The sequence below is a fragment of the Solea solea genome, chromosome 12 (assembly GCF_958295425.1).
Source record: "Solea solea chromosome 12, fSolSol10.1, whole genome shotgun sequence".
Lineage (NCBI taxonomy): Eukaryota > Metazoa > Chordata > Actinopteri > Pleuronectiformes > Soleidae > Solea > Solea solea.
The window spans coordinates 25,927,759-25,948,659 of NC_081145.1; the positions used below are offsets into that span (position 1 = coordinate 25,927,759).

Sequence of the window (20,901 nt, forward strand, 5' to 3'; positions counted from 1 at the left end):
CGACGACAAAGCCACATTCAATAAACCTCCACAAAGCCATCTTTTTTGCTTTGATATGATTACGGCCGCCTGCTCTTATTGAAAATGGAATCCGGGGGAAAGTGTCTATTCATCTGCTTTCTCTGTCACTCTCATTATCGTGACAACACACTCTGCGACATGAAAGTTTGGCGACCTGTGTTTTCTGCTTCTGTCTGCTGCTGTTGCAGTTTTTAAAGGTAGTTCCTTTTGATTTAAAACAAAGCTTTTATGTAAGCTAAAAAAAAATACTATTCAGGTTTGGAAAGTGAAGTAGTTTATATAAAAAGTCACACCTGAAAACTGAGACTGTTTTATTTTGCTCTTTCACATTGAAATTGGCTCACATAGCCGGGGATTTTTGAATGTGGGATTTGCATGGTTGCCAAAAAATTAAGAAATCGATGTGTGTCTTACGTTCCCGCCAATGTAGAGCGCAGTCCAAGCAAATTAAAACCCGGGTATATACCCTGCTATATACAGAAGAACACATATTTCTGATTGCCCTCCAAGTACCACCAGAGGACGCTCGTGTACCACTGGTGGTACATGTACCACAGTTTGAGAACCATGGCTGTAGTATACAGTATATGCCAGGCCTGTGGTGCTGTAACAAGGACGTCAGAAGAAGAAGACGACAGTGATGTGGACGTTGTTTTCCCAAAAGTTCCCAAACACAAGATTGGCCTCTCCAAAAATAGCATTTAAACACTCCTAAAATGCTGGTGGATTTTCTTTAAAAAGACGATGTGATAGAAAACTTTTTTGCAGATTCATTCTCGGGTTAGTAGTCTGTGAGTTTAGAAAACTTTGAGATAAAAGTGTGATGAAAAGTACAAAGGAAAGAGACGACTGACACCTCTGTGTGGAGCTGTGAATTTACAAGAATGTTTTTTAATTCCTCATCACCACATTTTCTCCACTCTTCTTCCCTTACATAATTAATTGGCAGATAATAACGAGCAGCTATTGATCTAATATTGAGTGAATCCTGATAGACAGGAAACACGCACAGCAGTTTCTTTTATTTGTCACGTTCCTTGAAGTTCTCTCCACATTTGCACTAAGTTTGAATGGAAAACCACACATACACAGACTCAAATATGTAAATCTGTTTGATGATCGGCCGGCACTTTTGAGACGGTCCCTAACTTCAGCTCCACTGTCAAGCTGTGCACAGCGCCGTGGCTTTACTGAGTCATGAATAAAAAATCAGGTTCTACTAAAAATGTGATGTCTTTTTTTGTGTGTGTTCAGAGAACATTAACCAAGGCATATTTGAATAATCTATGTACATATTAACACATGTGACTTTTTTCTTCTTTATTCCTTTACTTCTGCAGAACATGGAGGAATTTTGAAGTGAGTGTGAATAATTCTCTGTATCATTATCACAACCTTTTATTTAGCCATTATTCATTTTCACTTACTTGTTACAGAACTAAATTTGCCCACTGGCTACGTCCATTTCTAAATGTTTGGGTATCTGACGTTAGAGATTCACCAATTTCTCAGCTGTGTCGTTGTTGATATTTCATCTTGCAATTTTTGTCTGCGCTGAAAAATGTCTTCTGATTGAAAAAGTGGTTGGATCAGAACCACAGAGGCTTTAAAAGTGTGTTTTTTGTACAGAAGGCAAGATTATTTCATCACTAATTCCATAATAATGAAAGCAGAAACACGCCTGCATTTACAGCCTCTCAAATAAAGGTTCCGTTTACATCCAGCATCTTTTGAACAAATTTTTTTTATCTTAGAAGAAGACGTGAGCACAAATAAGAGTGACACAGTTCTGAAGAAATATCAACTTTTTTTTAAAAATGCGACAAGCACTTTCTGAGCGTCTTTTGATTCTCAAGCCAGAGAAGTTTGGGTAAAATTGCTCTTAATCCACTCTTAAATCAGTTCCTATCGCCCAGATTAAGTCTGGTGAAGGACAGGATGGACCCATCAGGCAACACAAAATCTGTAGCTTCACAAGAGGTTTTGACCAAATCACACGGCAGTTCAGGGAGATACTGGACTCCCCACAAAATCTACTCTTCATACAGTTTCTCTCAATGGAATCATCTTTACCTAGACACCGACAACAACTTCCTCCCCTATGCTAATAAAGCCTAAAAAAAAAGGAAAAAAGTCCAAAATAGAGTTGGACAATAAATGCAAGTTCAGACATGGAAAGCTTGGCCGGGGGTCATCCCAAAAATAACATTTTAATAATAATAACTCATTCTTTGCACTCCCTCACTCGTTCTGTGTGCTCCCTCACTCGCTCTTTGCACTCACTCACTCACTCGTTCTTTGCGCTCCCTCACTCGCTCTTTGCACTCACTCACTCACTCGTTCTTTGCGCTCCCTCACTCGCTCTTTGCACTCACTCACTCACTCGTTCTTTGAGCTCCCTCACTCGCTCTTTGCACTCGCTCACTCGTTCTTTGCACTCCCTCACTCGTTCTTTGCGCTCCCTCACTCGCTCTTTGCACTCACTCACTCACTCGTTCTTTGCGCTCCCTCACTCGCTCTTTGCACTCACTCACTCACTCGTTCTTTGCGCTCCCTCACTCGCTCTTTGCACTCACTCACTCACTCGTTCTTTGCGCTCCCTCACTCGCTCTTTGCACTCGCTCACTCGTTCTTTGCGCTCCCTCACTCGTTCTTTGCACTCACTCACTCACTCGTTCTTTGCGCTCCCTCACTGGCTCTTTGCACTCGCTCACTCGTTCTTTGCGCTCCCTCACTCGCTCTTTGCGTTCTTAGCGCTCCCTCACTCGCTCTTTGCACTTGCTCACTCGTTCTTTGCGCTCCCTCACTCGCTCTTTGCGTTCTTAGCGCTCCCTCACTCGTTCTTTGCGCTCCCTCCCTGATTTGTTCTTTGCACCGTGGTTTTTTGTTTTCGTTTCTGATCATTGCTTCGTGAAAAATGTTTCAAAATATTGACAAAAATCTAATTCCATACATGTGTAATCTGTACTATTAAAAAAAAATACGAAGATGAAAAATAAAATGATGCACAATAGTAATGAAGACTTGTCGCACAAAAGAACAACAAAAGTAAAACAAATACAACATCATTTTGGCCACGACTCGCGTGTCATTACACGAGCGCATTATCGCCGTCATCTCCACTTTTCCTCGGCGAGTCTCAACCTTCAATTATTCACCACCTCCGTTCACACAGTACAAAAAAAATAAATGACCCTCGAGAGGAGTCTTTACTCTTGTCTAAACATGTAAACATCAGAGCTGATTGTGTTCACTCAACCATGGGATGATGTCCTTTGTGTTGCAGTCACCGGGGGGTAATGGGTCTCTCTGCAGAGATTCTGGGTCACACATGATTATCGAACAATCGTTTAGTCACAGGCCTTTCAATCATTTCTGCAGAAACGCAGCTCCGCGGACCGAGTGAAACGATTCCACTTAGACCGGGGCAATTTCTTAGGGTGCGTATTAAATTATCAACAGGGTTCAAAGGTTAAAGGGGGCGGTTCGTGCCGAGATGTGTGAGTGTGAGGTGGAACAGGAGCGATCGCTCAAGGGAACTGATATAAAAACACTGGAGAGTCGTCTAATCTTCTTTTAATTTCACACAAATACACCATGTGCCTGAAGCAAGTCTGAGATTAACCACAGTATTTCACTGTGTCAAATTCTCCATTCACAAACTTCAGATAACGATCAAAGAAGCAATACACAAGCACGGCGATGTGGACTGGAAGTCACACACAGAGGAAAACAGGAGAATGTTCGGGCTGAAGTGAGACACAGAGACACCAGCGAAACGTCTACAAGACGGCGGCGGTTTGAACAGTTTGGAAAGAAAGTAAATCTGGGGACACACAACAAAATATTCTGCTCCAGTCAGCACTATAGTTGGGGACAGTCGGCATGGGAGGACGTAGCGTCAGAAGACGACAGGAAGCAGCAGGAAAATCTAAACAACGATGCCAACGTCAAGTCCTTCACGAGTTCACCCGTGCCCGTGTTTTCTTCTTTGATTTCTCAGAGCACATCAAAAATCATCATAAAGTGCGTTCTTATCCGAGTCTTTTCAAAATCAGTGAAAAAAGACTGTGAAAGTTGAGTCGAGTGTCCCCAGCTTACGAGAGTCAAGGTTGAGACGGTTGGGTGGAGGTGATGGAGGAGGTGATCGTGATTATACTGGATAAAGGATGTTGAAGACGGAGCTGCTGCGCAGGAGGAAAAGAGATGGAGAGGACAGTCGGTGTAACAGAAGAGGACACGGGGGAGGACACAAGATGGATGCAAATGAATCGCTGTGGCGGCCGTTAAGGAAGGTGGAAACTGACCAGAGTGGGGGGGTTCTGTGGAAGCTCTCATTGTTACACTCACATGATCTGTTTCATACCAAGGATGACTCAAAATCAGTGCATTCATAATTGGATGTTAGATGATGGATGATGATCTCACGTCGCCGGGCAGGATTTCATGCACTGCACACAGGATGTTGTTCATTTTACACCAGGAGTCGACAGCAATATTACGCTAGTAAAGCGAGGCGACTACAAACAGACAAACACTCAAAAAACAGCTCACAGCCATTCAGGATTCCCCCCCACCCGTCCCTGCTCTGCTGCTGTATACATACAAACGCTCCCACAGTCACGTCTGATAGTATTGCGTGACATGAGTCAGAATCAATGTTTCTGCTAATCATTGACCTATCCCAGGGCCTAATAATAATAATTATAAAGGGTTAAAATTTCAAAATTATTATTAAAATGTGATATGTACATTTCAGGCTGAAGTAGCTTTTATAATATTGACTCATCCAAAGTGGGAAAAAATATCAATATACAGTAGTTTTCTTAGAATGTTTGTGTATGAAATGGCCACATAGTAAATCTATGTTACTAGTTTTATATATAATAGACTGTATTTAACCAGTATTGGTATCAGCAGACACTCTACTGTGAAAAGATTATAAACGTACAGATATTCCCTCAAACCTGGTTAAACATTCAGCCTCATTTTATTCTTCTTCAGCTCATTATCCGTTCATCTTCATGTGAAACGTGTTCTTTCTTTCTTTCCTCCCTCTGCTCTGACACCATACGTTGTGTTTCCTTATCCTCAGCTCTTTCTTCTGCTGTTGCGGCAAAGACGGCCGACATGTGAAGCACTGGACAAGACGAAGGGACGAAAGGACGCAAAGGGAGGAGGAGGATGAAGGAAGGAAGGAAAGGAAACAAGGTGCAGTGAAAGATGTAAAGGTGCCGGAAAAGGAGGAAGAAAGATGGGAGGACACGGGAGAAGTGAGCTGTAAAAATACACTCGTTCGGACACAGGAAGTTTTTCTTTAATTGCGTCCTCTGTCTCTCTCTTCATCCACCCCCCCCCAATTCATCCCTTCCTCTCCATCACTTACTGTTAATTAACTCCTCATGTCGCCTCCTTCCTCCATCTCCTCAATTAACCCCCTGCTTCTTTCATTTTCTTCTCCTGCACACAGATCTTCATTTTGCTGCTTTGTTCGAGCGATGTGACAATGTTCAACTTGCGACTATTTTTTACGCAAAAACTAGGCAGTACGTAGAAAAAAAGGTGACTGACTCCCTCAACAACGCAAATTTACTGTAAACGGTAAATATTCCCATTTTTCGCTTCAGTCTCTCTTTCAAACTCAAGAGTAACGGTGGTTGGACGCTACATATGCATCATAATGTCACACAGGACATCTGCGGCGATGGGCCGACAAAAATAAAGTCGTAAAGTATCACGTTTACATAACTGCAAATTGGATTTTTAACGAAAACTGTGACAAGACCAAATCAAGACTGAGTGCTTTTATACACCGGGTCTGCCCAAAGTGGGGCGCAGGGGCCAAAGGTGGCCCGCTGAAGAGTTGAATTTGGCCCGCCAGACTTGTATGTGAAAAGATGAAAGACAAAAAATAATAAAACCAATTATGTAAACATACAAAACAAACTAATGTATGCTGTTTTCTCTTTTGAATGCAATAAAATGACTAATATTATCATTCTTTAGGTCTGTACATACTCCTGGGAATTATGACCAAAACTTTGTTCATTCTCTTGCCACCTCGAGAACGAGTTCCACGTGTCTCACTCACAAAATAAATAAGTGAAAAATTTGCCTTCTGACTCACTCTGGTGCATTTACAGAAATGTTAATTAATGAATTAATGAACACTGTCCCTAATTTAACTAAATCAGTGACGTCTGCTTCAGGTGTTGATTGTTCAAAAGCTCAATTAGCAGCACTTTCAAGGCTGTAAATGTAATGTAAAGGAGGCACCTGAAAAACACAAAGCGACAGGGACATAACATAGATATATGTAAGATTGTTAATTATTTTTACATTCTTCTCTCTGCGGAGTACAGAGTACAGTGTGCTCAGTGCAGTGAAAACACAAAGGGCTGTAGGATTTGACCCGGTGTGGCTGCGTATCCGGAGTCAGAATTAGCAGCAGTAAAAGTAACTGCGTCCGGTCGGCTTTAACTCCACGTCACAACAGCAGCAGCAGCAGCAGCAGCAGCAGCAGCAGCAGCAGCAGCAGCAGCAGCAGCAGCAGCAGCAGCAGCAGCAGCAGCAGCAGCAGCAGCAGCCTAGTTTAGAGACTATACATAGAAGTGGGATTGTGTTCATCGATCTCCAGGCTCTGCTGTCACATCTCCAGCTCTCTCTCTCTCTCTCTCTCTTTCTCCCAGGTGAAGGAGCAGCAAGTACAAAGGTGTTGTGGTGTTTTTCCCCTATGTGTTTTCCACTGTCTGTAATTATGCAAATAAAGTCTTTGTGGTGTAGAAAAGCAAACATTTTGGCAAAATCTTTGCTCCCAGACAAACTTTAGTCCGTCTGAGTGGGGGAGGGGCAGCAGCTGTTATAAGTGACAAAACATTTGAACCAGTCTTGTATAAAGTACCTTACAGGGATGTATTTGAGATATATCTTAAAGTATCTTTACTAGAAAATGACTTTGGTAGAAGTTGAAGTCACTTTTTTTTATAATATTACTGACGTAAAAAAGTAATTAAAGTGTATGACATTTACTGTACTTAAGTATCAAAAGTCATTTTCTGATATAACATTTTTATAAAAGTTATGAGTTAAGGATTGAGCCATGGTAGCTCAGTGGTAGGGTGAGTTGTCTTTCACCTGGAAGGCTATGGGTTCAGTTCCTGGCTCTGCTAAGTCTATATTGGCGCATTTCCACCGGCTCTACTCGCCTCGCCACGGCACGGTTTAAGTAGCGTTTCCACTAGCATAGTACCTGGTACCAGTAGACCCTGTGGCTGGGTGTTCTTCTTCTTCTGATTTTATTTGGGAGTAACAAAGAGAGTTAGAGGAAATGCAGTGGAGTAAAAGTGAGAGTTGCTAGAAATATAAATAACAAAGTATAGTACAGATACATGAATTTTCTACTTAAGTAAAGTAACAAAGTATTTGTACTTTGTAACAACACTGACTTTAACTACTACTTAACTTACCGGCTGCATTTGAAGACAGAAGCTTTTAATCCAATCACAAGGAGGATCTCAAGTTTTTACTATGACTGAGTAAAAATGAGTGCAAGACCTTCAAAAAGTCAATAAATCTCATACACAACATTAATCTATTCAAAATTCCAGTGGAAACTAACACAAAAAATGTGTTTGTCTCCTAAAAGATAAAAAGTAGAAACCACAACTGTAAAAACAGTAAGAGTCCTGGAGTTTGTGTTAATCCTATGTAAATTTGGGCCCTGATGAATGTGAGTGCTCTGTGAGGTCACACTGACTCTTATTATTGTAAGGACAAACATCCCATTTAAGGGAAAAAAACATTTGTTTTTCATTACGAACACACAAAAAATAATGAGATCTTCATACTTTCTGAAGAGCGTGTCTCTGCTGAGGGCGTAAAGAGATAAATCCAATGGATTTCAAGATGATTAAAAGTGAGGAAAATAAAGAATCAGACCTTCGTCTTTGTTTTGTTTTCTTTTAAAACATTGAAGGCAGGTTTTTCTCTTCAGACAATGAAAAACATTCACATTAAACAATCTGAGGAGGTTCAAACCCCTTATCTTGTGTTAAGTGTTCTCAGGTTTCAGGATTCTGACTTAAATCTTAGTTCATATTTATATAAGTAAAAACTGGCTTCTTGTTGTTTTCAGCAAATTCTACTGAGGCTAAAACGAACTGTGCATTTGTTGGTTTTTAATTTATCTGTGAATTAATTCAAGGTTGAGCAGCAGCAGCAGAAGAAAATAGCTCCAAAATAAATAATAACAAAAATACATGTTCGTGCTAATGTTATTCATTACAATGTGAAAACATGTCGTCGTCCCCCCATCCCCCCCCCCCAGTGAAGCAGCGTGTCTGACTGATGTCATTTTAATGGGTTTTGGATAATACTGTTTGTATGTGGCACAGTATCGAGATGTGAGGATCAACTTAGCTGCTGTTATTAACCCTTAGTGCATCTGTGCCGCAGGTGCACCCATGGTAATTTGCCGTGGGAATAATACACAACTCCTTATTTAGACATCCTGGGGGTGTGTGTTTATAGGTCACATATTTAGGCTTTGAAAAATGTGTTTTTTTCGTCTGCTTATGTGTTGCTTAAAAAAAGTATATCAGACACTATATACAGTATATACTGTATACTTTATATAATGTACGTTTAAACATAGTAATGGAAAAAAGCAGCTGAAATGCTCTGTGTCCTAAGAGTTAATGACAAAAGATGAATACGTCAAGCTTATTATATGAAACCCAGGCTTTGATTAAAGCTAGAGTATGTAATTATGTCATTTGTTTCTAAAAACACTTTCTCATGTCCTGAAAGATATCAACAAATCGAGGGAAATGGTCAGTATCACTCACTGGTGTAATAAACACACTGTGTGACCAGGGCCTTCACAACATCCAAAAGTGACACAGAGACAACGTACAGAAGTTAACAAACAAAGAGAGGGAAAACATGAGGTCAAAGTTCACAATGATGGGTGGATCTTTGACAAAGAGGCGGGATGAATCAGTTGCTTTTGGTTTTAAAAAGTGTAGCTTTCACACATGAACCAACCAGGATGGGAAATCACATTTTTCTAACATGTTTTGGGGAGAATTTTGGAAATTTTATAAAATGTTGGGAAATTCTTTGTTTCTTCTATCAGGTTACTGCCAGGGTTCTCTCTTACATATTTAATACCACATTGAATGAAATTTAAACTGGCACTGCCATGCCAGTTTAAAGGATATCAGTATCAGTGTGGTCTGCACTGCTTTACACTACAGTTTCACCATTCATTCATTCACACATTCATACAGCACATGTAGCGCTTTATCTATCACCATCATCAGTCACATGCCGCCGGCACAGCTGTCAGGAGGCAATGAGGGGTAACATTGGCATATGTGTGTCACATGAACATTAACAGAAATGTCATTTACCATGTGTTGTTACAGGACATAGCAATATATGAAAAACACATTATCGTCTGCATATTATTTGACTGTGATCAGCGAAATAAATTGGCACTTTTAGTGTTATTTTTACACTGCAATATTTACTGTTTAGAACAGTGGTCCCCAACCACCGGGCCACGGCCACGGTCGGTGATCTGGTACCAGGCCACACAGAAAAAATAAAAAATATATATTTTATTTCCATTTTATTGACTATTGGACTCTGAAAGATGTTTTATTTTGAAAATACTAGATTGGTCTGAAAAAAATTAAGCCCAAAAGCTAGCTAAAATAAGAAACTAAAATCTTTGGAGGGCTGTTTTGCGAAGGAGAAAAGACTCAATAATGACACAAAAGAGCGAGTATCGCGCATGTCCGTGCTCAAAGAGGATCAACTGCTGGAGATTGCAAATGAAGGTGGCCTTAAAAGTATATTTAAATCACCTTTAAATCCGCCAATGTTTTGGATTAAAGTCAAGGCAGAATATCCAGAGCGCTCCACAAAAGCACTGACACTAACACTGCCACCATTTCCAACGTACTAGCTTTGTGATGGCGTGGCTTTCTGCAGTGACGGCAACAAAAACCGAACACATGAGGAACACAAATATGACCCACAACCTGCTATGACCGGTCCATGAAAAGAAGGTCTTCAAAGAAACTGATCCGCGGTTCAAAAAATGGTTTGGGACCGCCTGGTTTAGAAGACGACCACGACAAATGTCAGTTCTGCTTCAGCATGGAAGTCGTGCCCATAATTCACTCAAGGTGTCATCACGGACTGTTGGGATCATATGTGACAATTATCTACTCACATACTAATCATACTAACACTTTTAAATTTTACAGGGGCAATAAAAGCAATTGAAGACAATTTCAAGCTCATTTTGCCCCCCCCAGCGTCCCAAGCTTTATTATTGATGTTAGCATGTGGTGGTTATGGTTATGATGATGATGATGATGATGAACGAGCGTGTACGTGCGTGTACGTCTCTTGTCTTTCTTACCTTATTCTCCAGTCGACCGATGAGTTCAGCCAGGCGGTTGATCTGCGACTCCAGACCTTCTTTCCTCACCTCCACTGCCCCTGCAACACACACACACACACACACACACACACACAGTCTTGTGTTATATTTATTTAAATTTAAATCATATTGAAAACAAATCTCTAAACCCCAAACTGATGAAATATTAAAGCAGGAGAGAGCAAAAACAGCTCATCCATGAATACACTGCCAGTCCATTTCTGATGACCACCAGGTCGATTATTTCTATCTCTGCTGTTTCAGAAACAGTGTCTTCGGCTCCGTGCATCGCAAAAGAGGCAAAGCAACACCGAGGAGGTTGTGCAGGTGTAACACATCGCTCCTAAAATCTCCTTCGTTTTTTTTTTGTTTCATCATGAATATTTCATGAAAAGCGGGGACCTCCGAGGAGGCTGATAAAAAAGGCAATTATATCTGTTTATCGGAAGGAACTCGCCGTTTCAAAGACAGTGGAGGAACAAACAGAGCATCTTTGAGGTGCTCTGTTTAATTGGCTCTTATTGTGGAGTGATTTTCTTTTTTTTTTTACATAGCTGCCACACATGGTTTTGCTGCACTGTTCAGAAGAGCTGAAAGCAAGAAAAGTTTGTTTAGTAATGAATGTAAGAAAAGCAGAGCTGACCCAAGCCTTCATGAGGCCCTGAGCTGAATTGATGAGTAGCCAGTGCTTGACTATTATTATTACTCATGTAACACTTTAAATTGCATTAATTATAGTTGTGTTATTTACACCAAACCAGTGTGTATTTCTAAACTTAGAGGGCAGTAAAATCACAAATGTGGCCTCATTAATTGGCACTTTCATATTCACAGTGAAGCAGTAAGTGTGTTCATACTGAACTTGAATTAAACAGGAAAACCAGTTTAATGACTTTGGTTTTTAAAACTTTGAATAGATGTGCAAATGTGCACCAAATGAGCAAAAACTACAAAATAAAACCAAATCAGCGGCTTATGGCACTTTTTCATTATACAGTTCTAGCACTACTTTTTTTTTTCCATCAGTGATAGGACCTGGCACTTTCTTTAGTACCTGCTCTGACGAGGTTCCAAGCGAGCTGAGTCGATACTAACACGTGACGTCGACAGACTGACAGACTGATACCAAACCGAGTAGAGTTGAGCCGAGTAGTGCAAGAACTGTATCATGAAATAATGCTATGAGTTCACTTGTGTCTTTGGCCGGCTCTGAAGAAAAGAGAAAACTAAGAAAATTCCTTTGTCAAGAAGTCACAGAGTGTGCACAAGAAAAACTCTCTCTGTTATCAGTGAGTTCATTAAGTGCTCCACATACAGTAGAATCTCTAACTATATGTCCAGTGTCCAGAAGAGAAGGAGGACTTCTCTTCCTCCTCTTCACCATCTTTGCTGATGATGTTTTGGTGTAAATGACTAAAAGAATTGCTAGAGAAAAGTGAGAAAATGTGCCGTTTCCCTCTCATTCTTGCCAATTTCAAGTACAGTACTGCAACCACTGTTTCTCTCCTCCTCACCTCCCTCGCTCCCTCTCCCTTGTGCCCCCCATCCTTGATCTCTCTCACCCTCCACTTTTCTCCAAAGCCACTGCAGTCCTCCTTTCATCCTCTGATCTGCCCCTCACAGCTAATTGGAGAACTGGCTGCACACTCTTCATTAAAAGCTTAAACAGCCAGTCAATTAAGGAACTAGCTCCCTCCACCCCCAACATTCACCCACACACACACACACACACACACACACACGCACGCACATGCACTCATCAAATAAACCATAATCTGTAACCATGGAGACCGTTGGAGACAAAAGCCCAGTGGTCATTTTGATGGTCTTAGAGAAACCAAGTGCCCAGGTCAATTATAGAAGTGTGTGTAGAATTACGGCTGTCAAATTTAGCAGCAGCATGAAGGGGATTAAGGGGGAGCTAAAGTGACTTCCTTTGCAATTAAACCCTGATTTGAGTTATTCCAAATTCACTTAATTTAACTTTCCTGTCAGTGTCAGCCGCCATCTAAAATGTGTTGACATGAATCGAGTAAAATAAAAAAGTCCCGCCGTCACTGAACTCTCCTCAAATAACTGTCGGAAAAGGTCAAATGTTTGAGTTTGATGATACATTATTTTCCCACGTTTATCATCAAAGGAGGGTTTTATGGTGGCTGACAGGGGCAAAGGCACTGTAACGACCCAAAACACATGCAGGAGGAGAAACGAGCTACATTTTCACAAATGCTGCGGGTTCCCAAAACACCGGCAAGTCCCAAACCGCCAGCAGGTCCTAAAACACTGGTAAGTCCCATAACGCCAGCAGGTCCCAAAAAGCCAGCAAGTCCTATAACACCGGTAAGTCCCAAAACGCCAGCAAGTCCTATAACACTGGTAAGTCCCAAAACGCCAGCAAGTCCTAAAATGCCAGCAAGTCCTAAAACGCCAGCAAGTCTCAAAACATTTACGTTTGCCCCTCTCGGCCAAACGACGGAAGCGGACTCAAAATGGAAGTGCTGGGTCTGTGGGAGCTCTCGTTTTTGTGCAGCTACGCTGGAACCCCCAACGCTGGAACTCACTCCAACTGGCTGGTTGCCAGGCACCAACTCTGGAGTCATTTAAATCAGTGTTGAAGCAACACTTGTTCCTGCAAGTCTTTGCCACCTGAATGTTGGTTTGTTTGGGTTTTTTGTTCTGATTTGTCTTTTCTTCTACTTGTACAGCGAATATAGTTAAAATAAGGCAAAGGCCTGGCTTTATGGAGTCTACCATCTTACGCTGCCATGTTTCTTCAGGCATTTCATTATTTGAAGCAGATGAAAGTGGAACTCCAAACTGGATATATATTCTTTTTCAAGTGGACAAACAACAAAACAGAAGCTGAATAGCTAAGATTTGTCACCGAATTGGCCTCACAGAGGATGAAGAAGTGAGAGGAATTATTTAAATCGCTTAACTCTGCCCCCCTGAAAGGAGCCACTGTGTCACAAATATGTGAAGAAGACACGGCAGGAAGGACGAAAAAGACGCTGCTGCAGCAAACATGGTAAATGCATTTAAATGAACAAATGCATGCACTTTAGCTTTTGGTCTTTGTCTCCGGAGTGCCACTACACTACGAGAAAAAAAATAAAACAAAAGGGTACTTTAGTTATTTATGAGCACAAGTCAAGTGACAGCACTTAAAAGGAGAAACTTAATGGTTGCACACAGCTGCTTCAAGCTCAAGTGCGTGACCTCTATCGCCCCCGGTGGATTCAGAGTAATTACCAGAAAAGCTGGAGTCTCTACATGGTTTTTTTACCAAGTCTTGCTCCTTCCCTGTCCAGTCACACATGCAGAGAAAGAGGGAGGAAGAGGGTGAGAGAATTAACCTTTTTAATTCAGTACTTTGGTAAGTTGTCCAGGAAACTGCGACATGCAGATAAAAAATATCGTCAAATACATACTCTGTTGTATTAACATTAGAATGTGTCACTAGTTTGTTCAAAATCGGCTGTTTATCACGGACGATGGAGCGTCTTACGTGTTTTTCGTATTCCCGTAGCAGCCAGAATAGTTTTTTTTCACTGCGGAGAAGCTCGCTCGCTCGCTGATTTGGACAAATAACGTCAAAACATCCATTCCATGGAAGCTCAGCTTCTCTGGGAGTCAGTGGAGCAGTGGGCGGACGCTGACACTGGGCTTCTGCATGATGATTGGAGGAAGTGTCTGAAAGGCGGAGCTAGTTATGCCTCAGTCCTGTGTGGATTTAACGAGAGAAGTGTGTAGACAAATAGCTTGTTGTTGTGTGTTATTTGCTTGGTGATACATAGCCCATTTTCAGGATATATACTGTATGTAAATAAAAACACTATTATAGCTTCCTTATTATATGTTATATGTTACATTACATTACATGTCATTTAGCAGACGATTTTATCCAACACGACTTACAATGGAATTGAGTACAATCAGCCAGGGGTGGAACTTGCGACCATTGCGACCATGATGTCTTTCGCACACAGGGTACCGGTCTTAACCACTGAGCCACTCCACCCCATATGTATGTACTGTATATATAATATGTACTATTATATGTTTCAAAGACCAGCAACTACAGCTGGTATTCAGGCAGTTACTTGGAGGAGGCTGCATGAGGAGGCTGCACAATTCCGTTCGGTAAAAGCTAATATTGTGATCTTGATGAAAACAAAATTGTCCGACTTCATGTCCAAGTTTATTTTTAGCAGTAGAATTAACTTCTTTCATGGGAGCCTCTTTGTGTTTTTGGCCATAGTGCTGTTGTATGAAGCTGTTTCTCATTACTCGAGACAGCTCCTATCTTCTGCCTGTCTTTCATGAGTCATGTCTTGTAAATTAATCTTTGAACATAAGTGTTGTTTGTCCAGACTGCATCCAGGAAACTTGGAGCTGCGTGGTGCAGTGAACAGCAGCATCAACAGCATTGTGTGTCAATATTGGACATTCATAGTCACGAAAAGCCAGCATCGTGGATTGTGACAGGTGAATGTCCAGGTTTATTTACAAAAGTAGAATTTACATACAACTGCCCAAAGTTTGGTAGCGCTGCGTGGTTCTTCCACCTTGCCTGGTCGGTTGTGACATACAGGGTTCCCACACCTTGGCTGGCATCAAATTCAAGGACTTTCCAGGACAAATTACCTCAAAGTCAAGGACCTGCTGAAACAGCTTTAGATGGGAGGGCAACTTGTAAGAGCTGCTTCGTCCCATGATGACATCCACTTTTATTGATTTGCAGCACAATCCGCATCTGGACAAGTTATTGTCCTTGGGCTCTTAGCCAAAGTCAGTCTTTGTCAAATGTCTTTGGTGAGAATTTTAATTTCCCAGGCATCACGTTGTCATTTTCTCTCTCTTGCTTAACTTTACTTGCTCATTGTCCTGCATGGAATCTCATGTCAACGGTCGGAGAGAGACAGTGGACTGTGTCCACAACCCTGCTAGTAATTACGACCTCACGTTTGTCCTGTGTAGGCCTAGTCTACATATATCTGGCAATGCAGGGACTGAAACAGCAGGTGGCGTCATTACAAAGAAGGGAAAAATTTTACCTAAATATCAACTCAACTTTCAAATTCACACACTTTCAAGGATTTCAAGGACCCGTGGGAACCCAGGCCATAAAATGCTTCACTCTGAGAGCGTTTAAAAAGTTACACACAACGGTTTTCAGTGAAAGGTAGTGGTGGATATTTATAGCTCTCATCATTTCCCCATTCATTCTTCCTCTTTACGTCATTTTCCCACTCATCTCCCACTCACTGCTTTGTCTTCTCTGCTCTTTTGTCTGTCCCTCCAAGCCCTCTCTCTCTCTCTGTTCCTCTGTGGAGAGACTGTGATCTTCCCACCAGAAAAAACACACACACATCTTCACACACTCTTCTCCATCTGCTATTAGGAATGAAAAGGGAAGATATCAAAACTTCAAGGTGATGTCACGCGTGTGACAGAGCCAAAGAGCCAAAGGTGGAGGAGAACGACGACGGAAGAAGAGAATGAAGAAATGACTCAGTGGTGTGGGACTATTCATTCGTTTTGGGGGTGGTTGAGCAGCAGGATGGGGAGAAGGGGGGGAGGGAGAAGAGGTAGATTCGGGGAGTCATTCATCAATCGACTTATCCTGACTCAAGACAAAGCACAGCTAACATGAAGGTCCTTGGCTGTCAGAGCTACTTTACAGCCTACAGTATCAAACACAAGGAGGAAGAGGAGGAGGAGGAGGAGGAAACTGAGACAATAAAAAGGACGATTGTGAGTTTGACAAATTTACGTCTTTGCTTTAGTTTGGAATCAGGGTGAATCTAAATTTAAGTGACATGAAATATCTTGTACCTAAGATTGTTTCTCTTGATGATCCATCCATCCATCCATCCATCCATCCATCTATCATCTACCACTTTATCCTCCACATGAGGGCTGCTGGTGCGAAACCCAGCTGACATCAGGTCACATCTGCTGTTAAACCATGGACAGGTCACCAGTCCATCGCAGAGTCAACACACAACCATTCACTCAGGGGCAAAAAAATAAAAGCCCAATTCATTGTTGCGGAGGACAATTAACAGTATTTCAGAGAGTAATTCTTGTTAGGGGGGACATAAAAATGCAGTATACAGTATGTTTATAATTAGCACAGCTGGTATTATGCCTTCAATTAACTATTTAAAATTATTCATTTGTCTTCATAATGTTGTTTTGGACATGTCAAGAGACAAACAACCATTCACTCTCACTCTCATATTTAGTGTCCAATTTTTTTTTTTTCCGGGTATGTTTTATGAGATTTTTTTTTTTCCGGTCTGATTTTACAAGATTTTTTTCTAAGGTTTTTTTTCACGATTTAAAAAAAAAAAAAAAAAAAAAAACTTCTGCAAGATTTTTCCGGGTCTGTTTTTACAAGATTTTTTTTTTCACATTTTTTTTTTCAAAAAAATAAATTCTACAAGATTTTTTTTCAGGTCTGTTTTTGCAAGATTTGTTTTTCAGGTCAGTTTTTGCAAGATTTATTTTTCAGGTCTGTTTTTATGAGGTTTTTTTTTCAAGGGCGCTGGTGCCAATACCAGCCGACCCAGAGAAAACCCACAGGTACACACGGGGGAACATGCAAACAGCACCGGGACCTGGACACGAAGCAGCAGCCTTCTTTCTGTGAGGCAACAGTGCTAACCACATGCTCCCCAGTGCGGGGGCTGTATTAAGTAAATTTAGTAGTGTTTTTGATATTGATATCCACATTTACATTGACATTTCACTTTTTATATTCAAAATATACATGCTGTGTATAAAATATCTTTTTTAATAGAATGAAAACGTAACCGTTAAGTGTTTTAATGTGTATGACAACAATTATAACTTATCATATTTAAAATCCTTTTTTATTTCATCTTCTTTGCCTTGAAGCTCCATGTTTAGCAGATTATGTTATTAGTTTGTTATGAATGAAATTCTGCAGTGGTTCAGTTAATGCTCGGGTTCAGAGTACAAAGTCATTAGCAGCAGTTTTTCTCTGAGGGCCATGTTGTTATTATAGAGCCACACTTTTATTGGAGCAGTGTGTCACTGTCACCGGACTCCTGATATCATATCGTCTCTATCGAGACATCTGTGTCAGGGTCAAGAGCCGCAAACCCTGGAAAGTATCATTTAAAAGCCATTTAGCTCCACTAAACAGAAAATAGGTTTTATTCTGTTCTCGCCACAGGAAATCAATCATTTCAACAAGCTCCACTTCTGCTGCTTTCATTGTGTTCATTTAATGTACTGTAATACTTGCATATTACATTCACCAAAAACAATTTTTTAAGGCTCTGTTTTAGAGAAAAAAATGTTCAGGTCTGTTTTTAGGGCAAACATTTTTAAGAAAAAAAGAATTTCAGGTGTTTTTACAAATATTTTTCCGGGTGTTTTTACATAAAATATGTGGGTTTGTTTTCACAGAAAAAACATTTCAGGTTACGGAAAAGAAAAATCGCGTAAAACATCCTTTTAGAAAGTTAGGTGAATGCAATGCTTCCGTTTCTGTTATGGGATTTATTTTGCATCATTAATATGTTTATAATGTGACGTACACATCGTTCCATAGCAAAACAAGCCCTTTTTCTGTGAAATATCATCATGATGGTTTATTGTGTTATAATTTTAAGCTCATATTGTCCACTCACTACTGAACAGTGTGCATATGTCTCGAGACCGCCCCCCTCGTGACCAGACTAGATGTTCATAAGCGTTTGATGTGCCAGGCATATTATAATGTTCATCTAATCTGGCTCTGCCACAGGATTAAGTGAGTTTTAACAGACCCTTCAATTTATTTCATTTTCTTTTGACATCACTGTGTTATGTTATGTACTAAAATGAATAAGTTTGTGGACAAATTTTTGAGGTTCGGGAAACAATGATCAACCTTTTTTTAAATCATTTTGTGGACCAAACAACTAATCGATGAATCAAGAAAATAATTGTCAGATTACACGATTGTGAAAATAATCAGTGGTTGCAGCACTGAAAGTCAGTGTTGTCTTTTACCCTTTTCACGTGTGTCTATTTATTCCTCTTTTAGCTCCGTGTAAAAGATCAGTCTTCTCCTTTCACAACATTTATGGACACACTCTTACAGGACGAAAAGTGAAGCGTTCTGTGGCAGCCTGCTGTCAGAAACACAAAGCTGAGTGAGAATTAAATGTCATCACTCTCCTCCCATCTGACTGTAATGTCAGCGGCTTTGCATTTACGTGCCGCTAAAACGCAGCGATGGATGGAAACCATGTCAACACTTAGCAACAGTCGCCTCACTACGACAATGACTGTAAATCACAAAATCCTGAGTGTTTTATGTTCATGTCTGTGCTAAAATGAGTCAAGTGGCCACACACACATCTGGCCTTGGTATTTATTTATGAATATGTGTTGTAATACACACTTTCACTGTGTTTTTGTTTTTGTTAGACAAAAGATACACTGTAAAAAATGTTTGTAATATTGAGAATGCAAAATGGCAACAGTACATATATCACAAAACATTGTATAGTTGTACTATTCTTATTATTGAGTGACTGTAATTAGGTCTACAGGTTTAGATCATATGAAAGATTAGTAGTGACACAAACCCAAACAAACCTCAGAATCTCCGAATTCTGACTTTTTTCTCAGAATGTTGACTTTAATCTCAGAAGTGACTTTTTCTTTAATCTCAGATTTGACTTTAATCTTAAAAATTCACTTTTTCCTTAAATCTCAAGAGTTCATCTTTTTCTTTAATCTCAGAATTCTGACTTTAATCTCAGACTTCTGGCTTTTTCTTTAATCTCAAAGTTGTGTTTCAGTCTGATCTGACCTTTTAGGCGTCAGGGTCAAAGAAACATTTTTTTCAGAGTGACTGACTCAAGCGTCGCTCTCTGCTCTTTCACACTTTCATGACTTGAGAGGACATAATCATTTTTCAGATTTATTTCTAACCATTACCGTCACAATATAGCCTTAAAGCATGCGTCTGCGTCTTAAGAACATTATGATTATTTATATGTTATTTAGACTTAATGGCTTTTTGTCCCCAATGAGGAAAACAAACCCACAAATTTACCCACGCACAACATGAGTTATACCACACACTGTACACACACATAAAACAGAAGTTCATGGCACAGAATTTAGAGATGCGTATATTTACCAGCTGTCTGCCTTTGCCATCTGCTTACAGAGTCATAACCACAATTCAACACCCACCCCCCCCCCCAGTTGTGATCCTCATTGATGTTTTTTTTTCCAACCCATTTATCTGAGCTCTCCTCTCCTGGCCACCACAGAAAAGTTGCACCGGGCCTGTGCAGGTGGCTGATTGAGGTGCTTTACACCGGGGGAATAAATTGCGTGCGTGTGTGTTTGTGTGTGTGTGTGTGATGTGTAGTGGATATACAAACTGCTGAGTGGTAGTCAAACTTTGATTTCTGCTCACCCAGGATGATCTACACCCACAAAAGGCAGAGAATAGGATGCTAATCATACAAGTATGTGACGGACGACCTCCAACCATAAAATCAAGACTGTGTGTGTGTGTGATTGTGTGTGTGTTTGTCACCTGAAGCAGTGTTGATGGTCCTGACAGCTTCCCTGGCACTGACTCTGTTGTTGGGAGGATAGTCGGGGACAGTGTTTTCGTAGCGCCTCTCGGGCACTCGTGGACTCACCTTGGCGGGTGGATGACTGGAATGAGAGACGGATAATTAGATAGAGAAAGTGCAGCTTTTTGAGGACTGTGCCAATTTCAGCTGACATAGGCCAAAAACCGGTGTCACACCGTGGCCAGTCCGAAGTTTTTGAATTTTCTAGATATCGCCAACAGTCTACGAGTTACGGTAAGGAGAAGTACACATGCCAAATCCGACAGCATGGTCACAGAAGGCATAAAACGAAGGTTGTGGGCCGTGTTTTCATTGTAACTTGATATTAAGTTGTGGGCTGCATTTTATCAATTGGGGGTCCACATGTGGCCCGTGGGAGGCCCAATTGTTGGTCCTCACAAAGCAACAAAAACAAGAACACAAGCGCACACGGCACACACACACGATCATGTGTGTGTGTAAATATTGTAAATATTAAGATTAAATTACATGGATGAGCTTTTTTGTTGTTTTGTCATGATTATTTGCATATTTTTTTGATATTAATAGGTTTATTTTGCATCATAATTGTGTTATTATTGTGAAGTAAACATCGATCCATGTCAAAACCAACACTTTTATATCTGGAATTCTGTGAAATTTCGACACTCATTGGCCCACAGGTCGTTTGAGTTTGACATCCCTGGTTAACCATGGGGCGAGTGAGGACATTTTGGGGATTAAGACCTGGTTTTAGGGTTAGAATTGGCTTCAGGTTAGGGTTAGGCATTTAGTTGTGATGGTTAATGCTAGGGTAAGGGA

The 20,901-nt window shown here is 40.7% G+C and overlaps 1 protein-coding gene across 1 annotated transcript in view; it reads right to left on the reverse strand.

Annotated features, from left to right (window-relative positions):
• necab2 (N-terminal EF-hand calcium binding protein 2) overlaps positions 1-20,901 on the reverse strand; it is a 147,154-nt gene that overhangs the window by 48,578 nt on the left and 77,675 nt on the right. Inside the window, exons 7-8 of the mRNA XM_058645367.1 lie at positions 20,058-20,182; positions 10,457-10,536 (exon numbers count right to left, since the gene is read on the reverse strand). Coding sequence (XP_058501350.1) covers positions 10,457-10,536; positions 20,058-20,182 — 205 coding nt within the window. The remainder of the gene's footprint in view (positions 1-10,456; positions 10,537-20,057; positions 20,183-20,901) is intronic.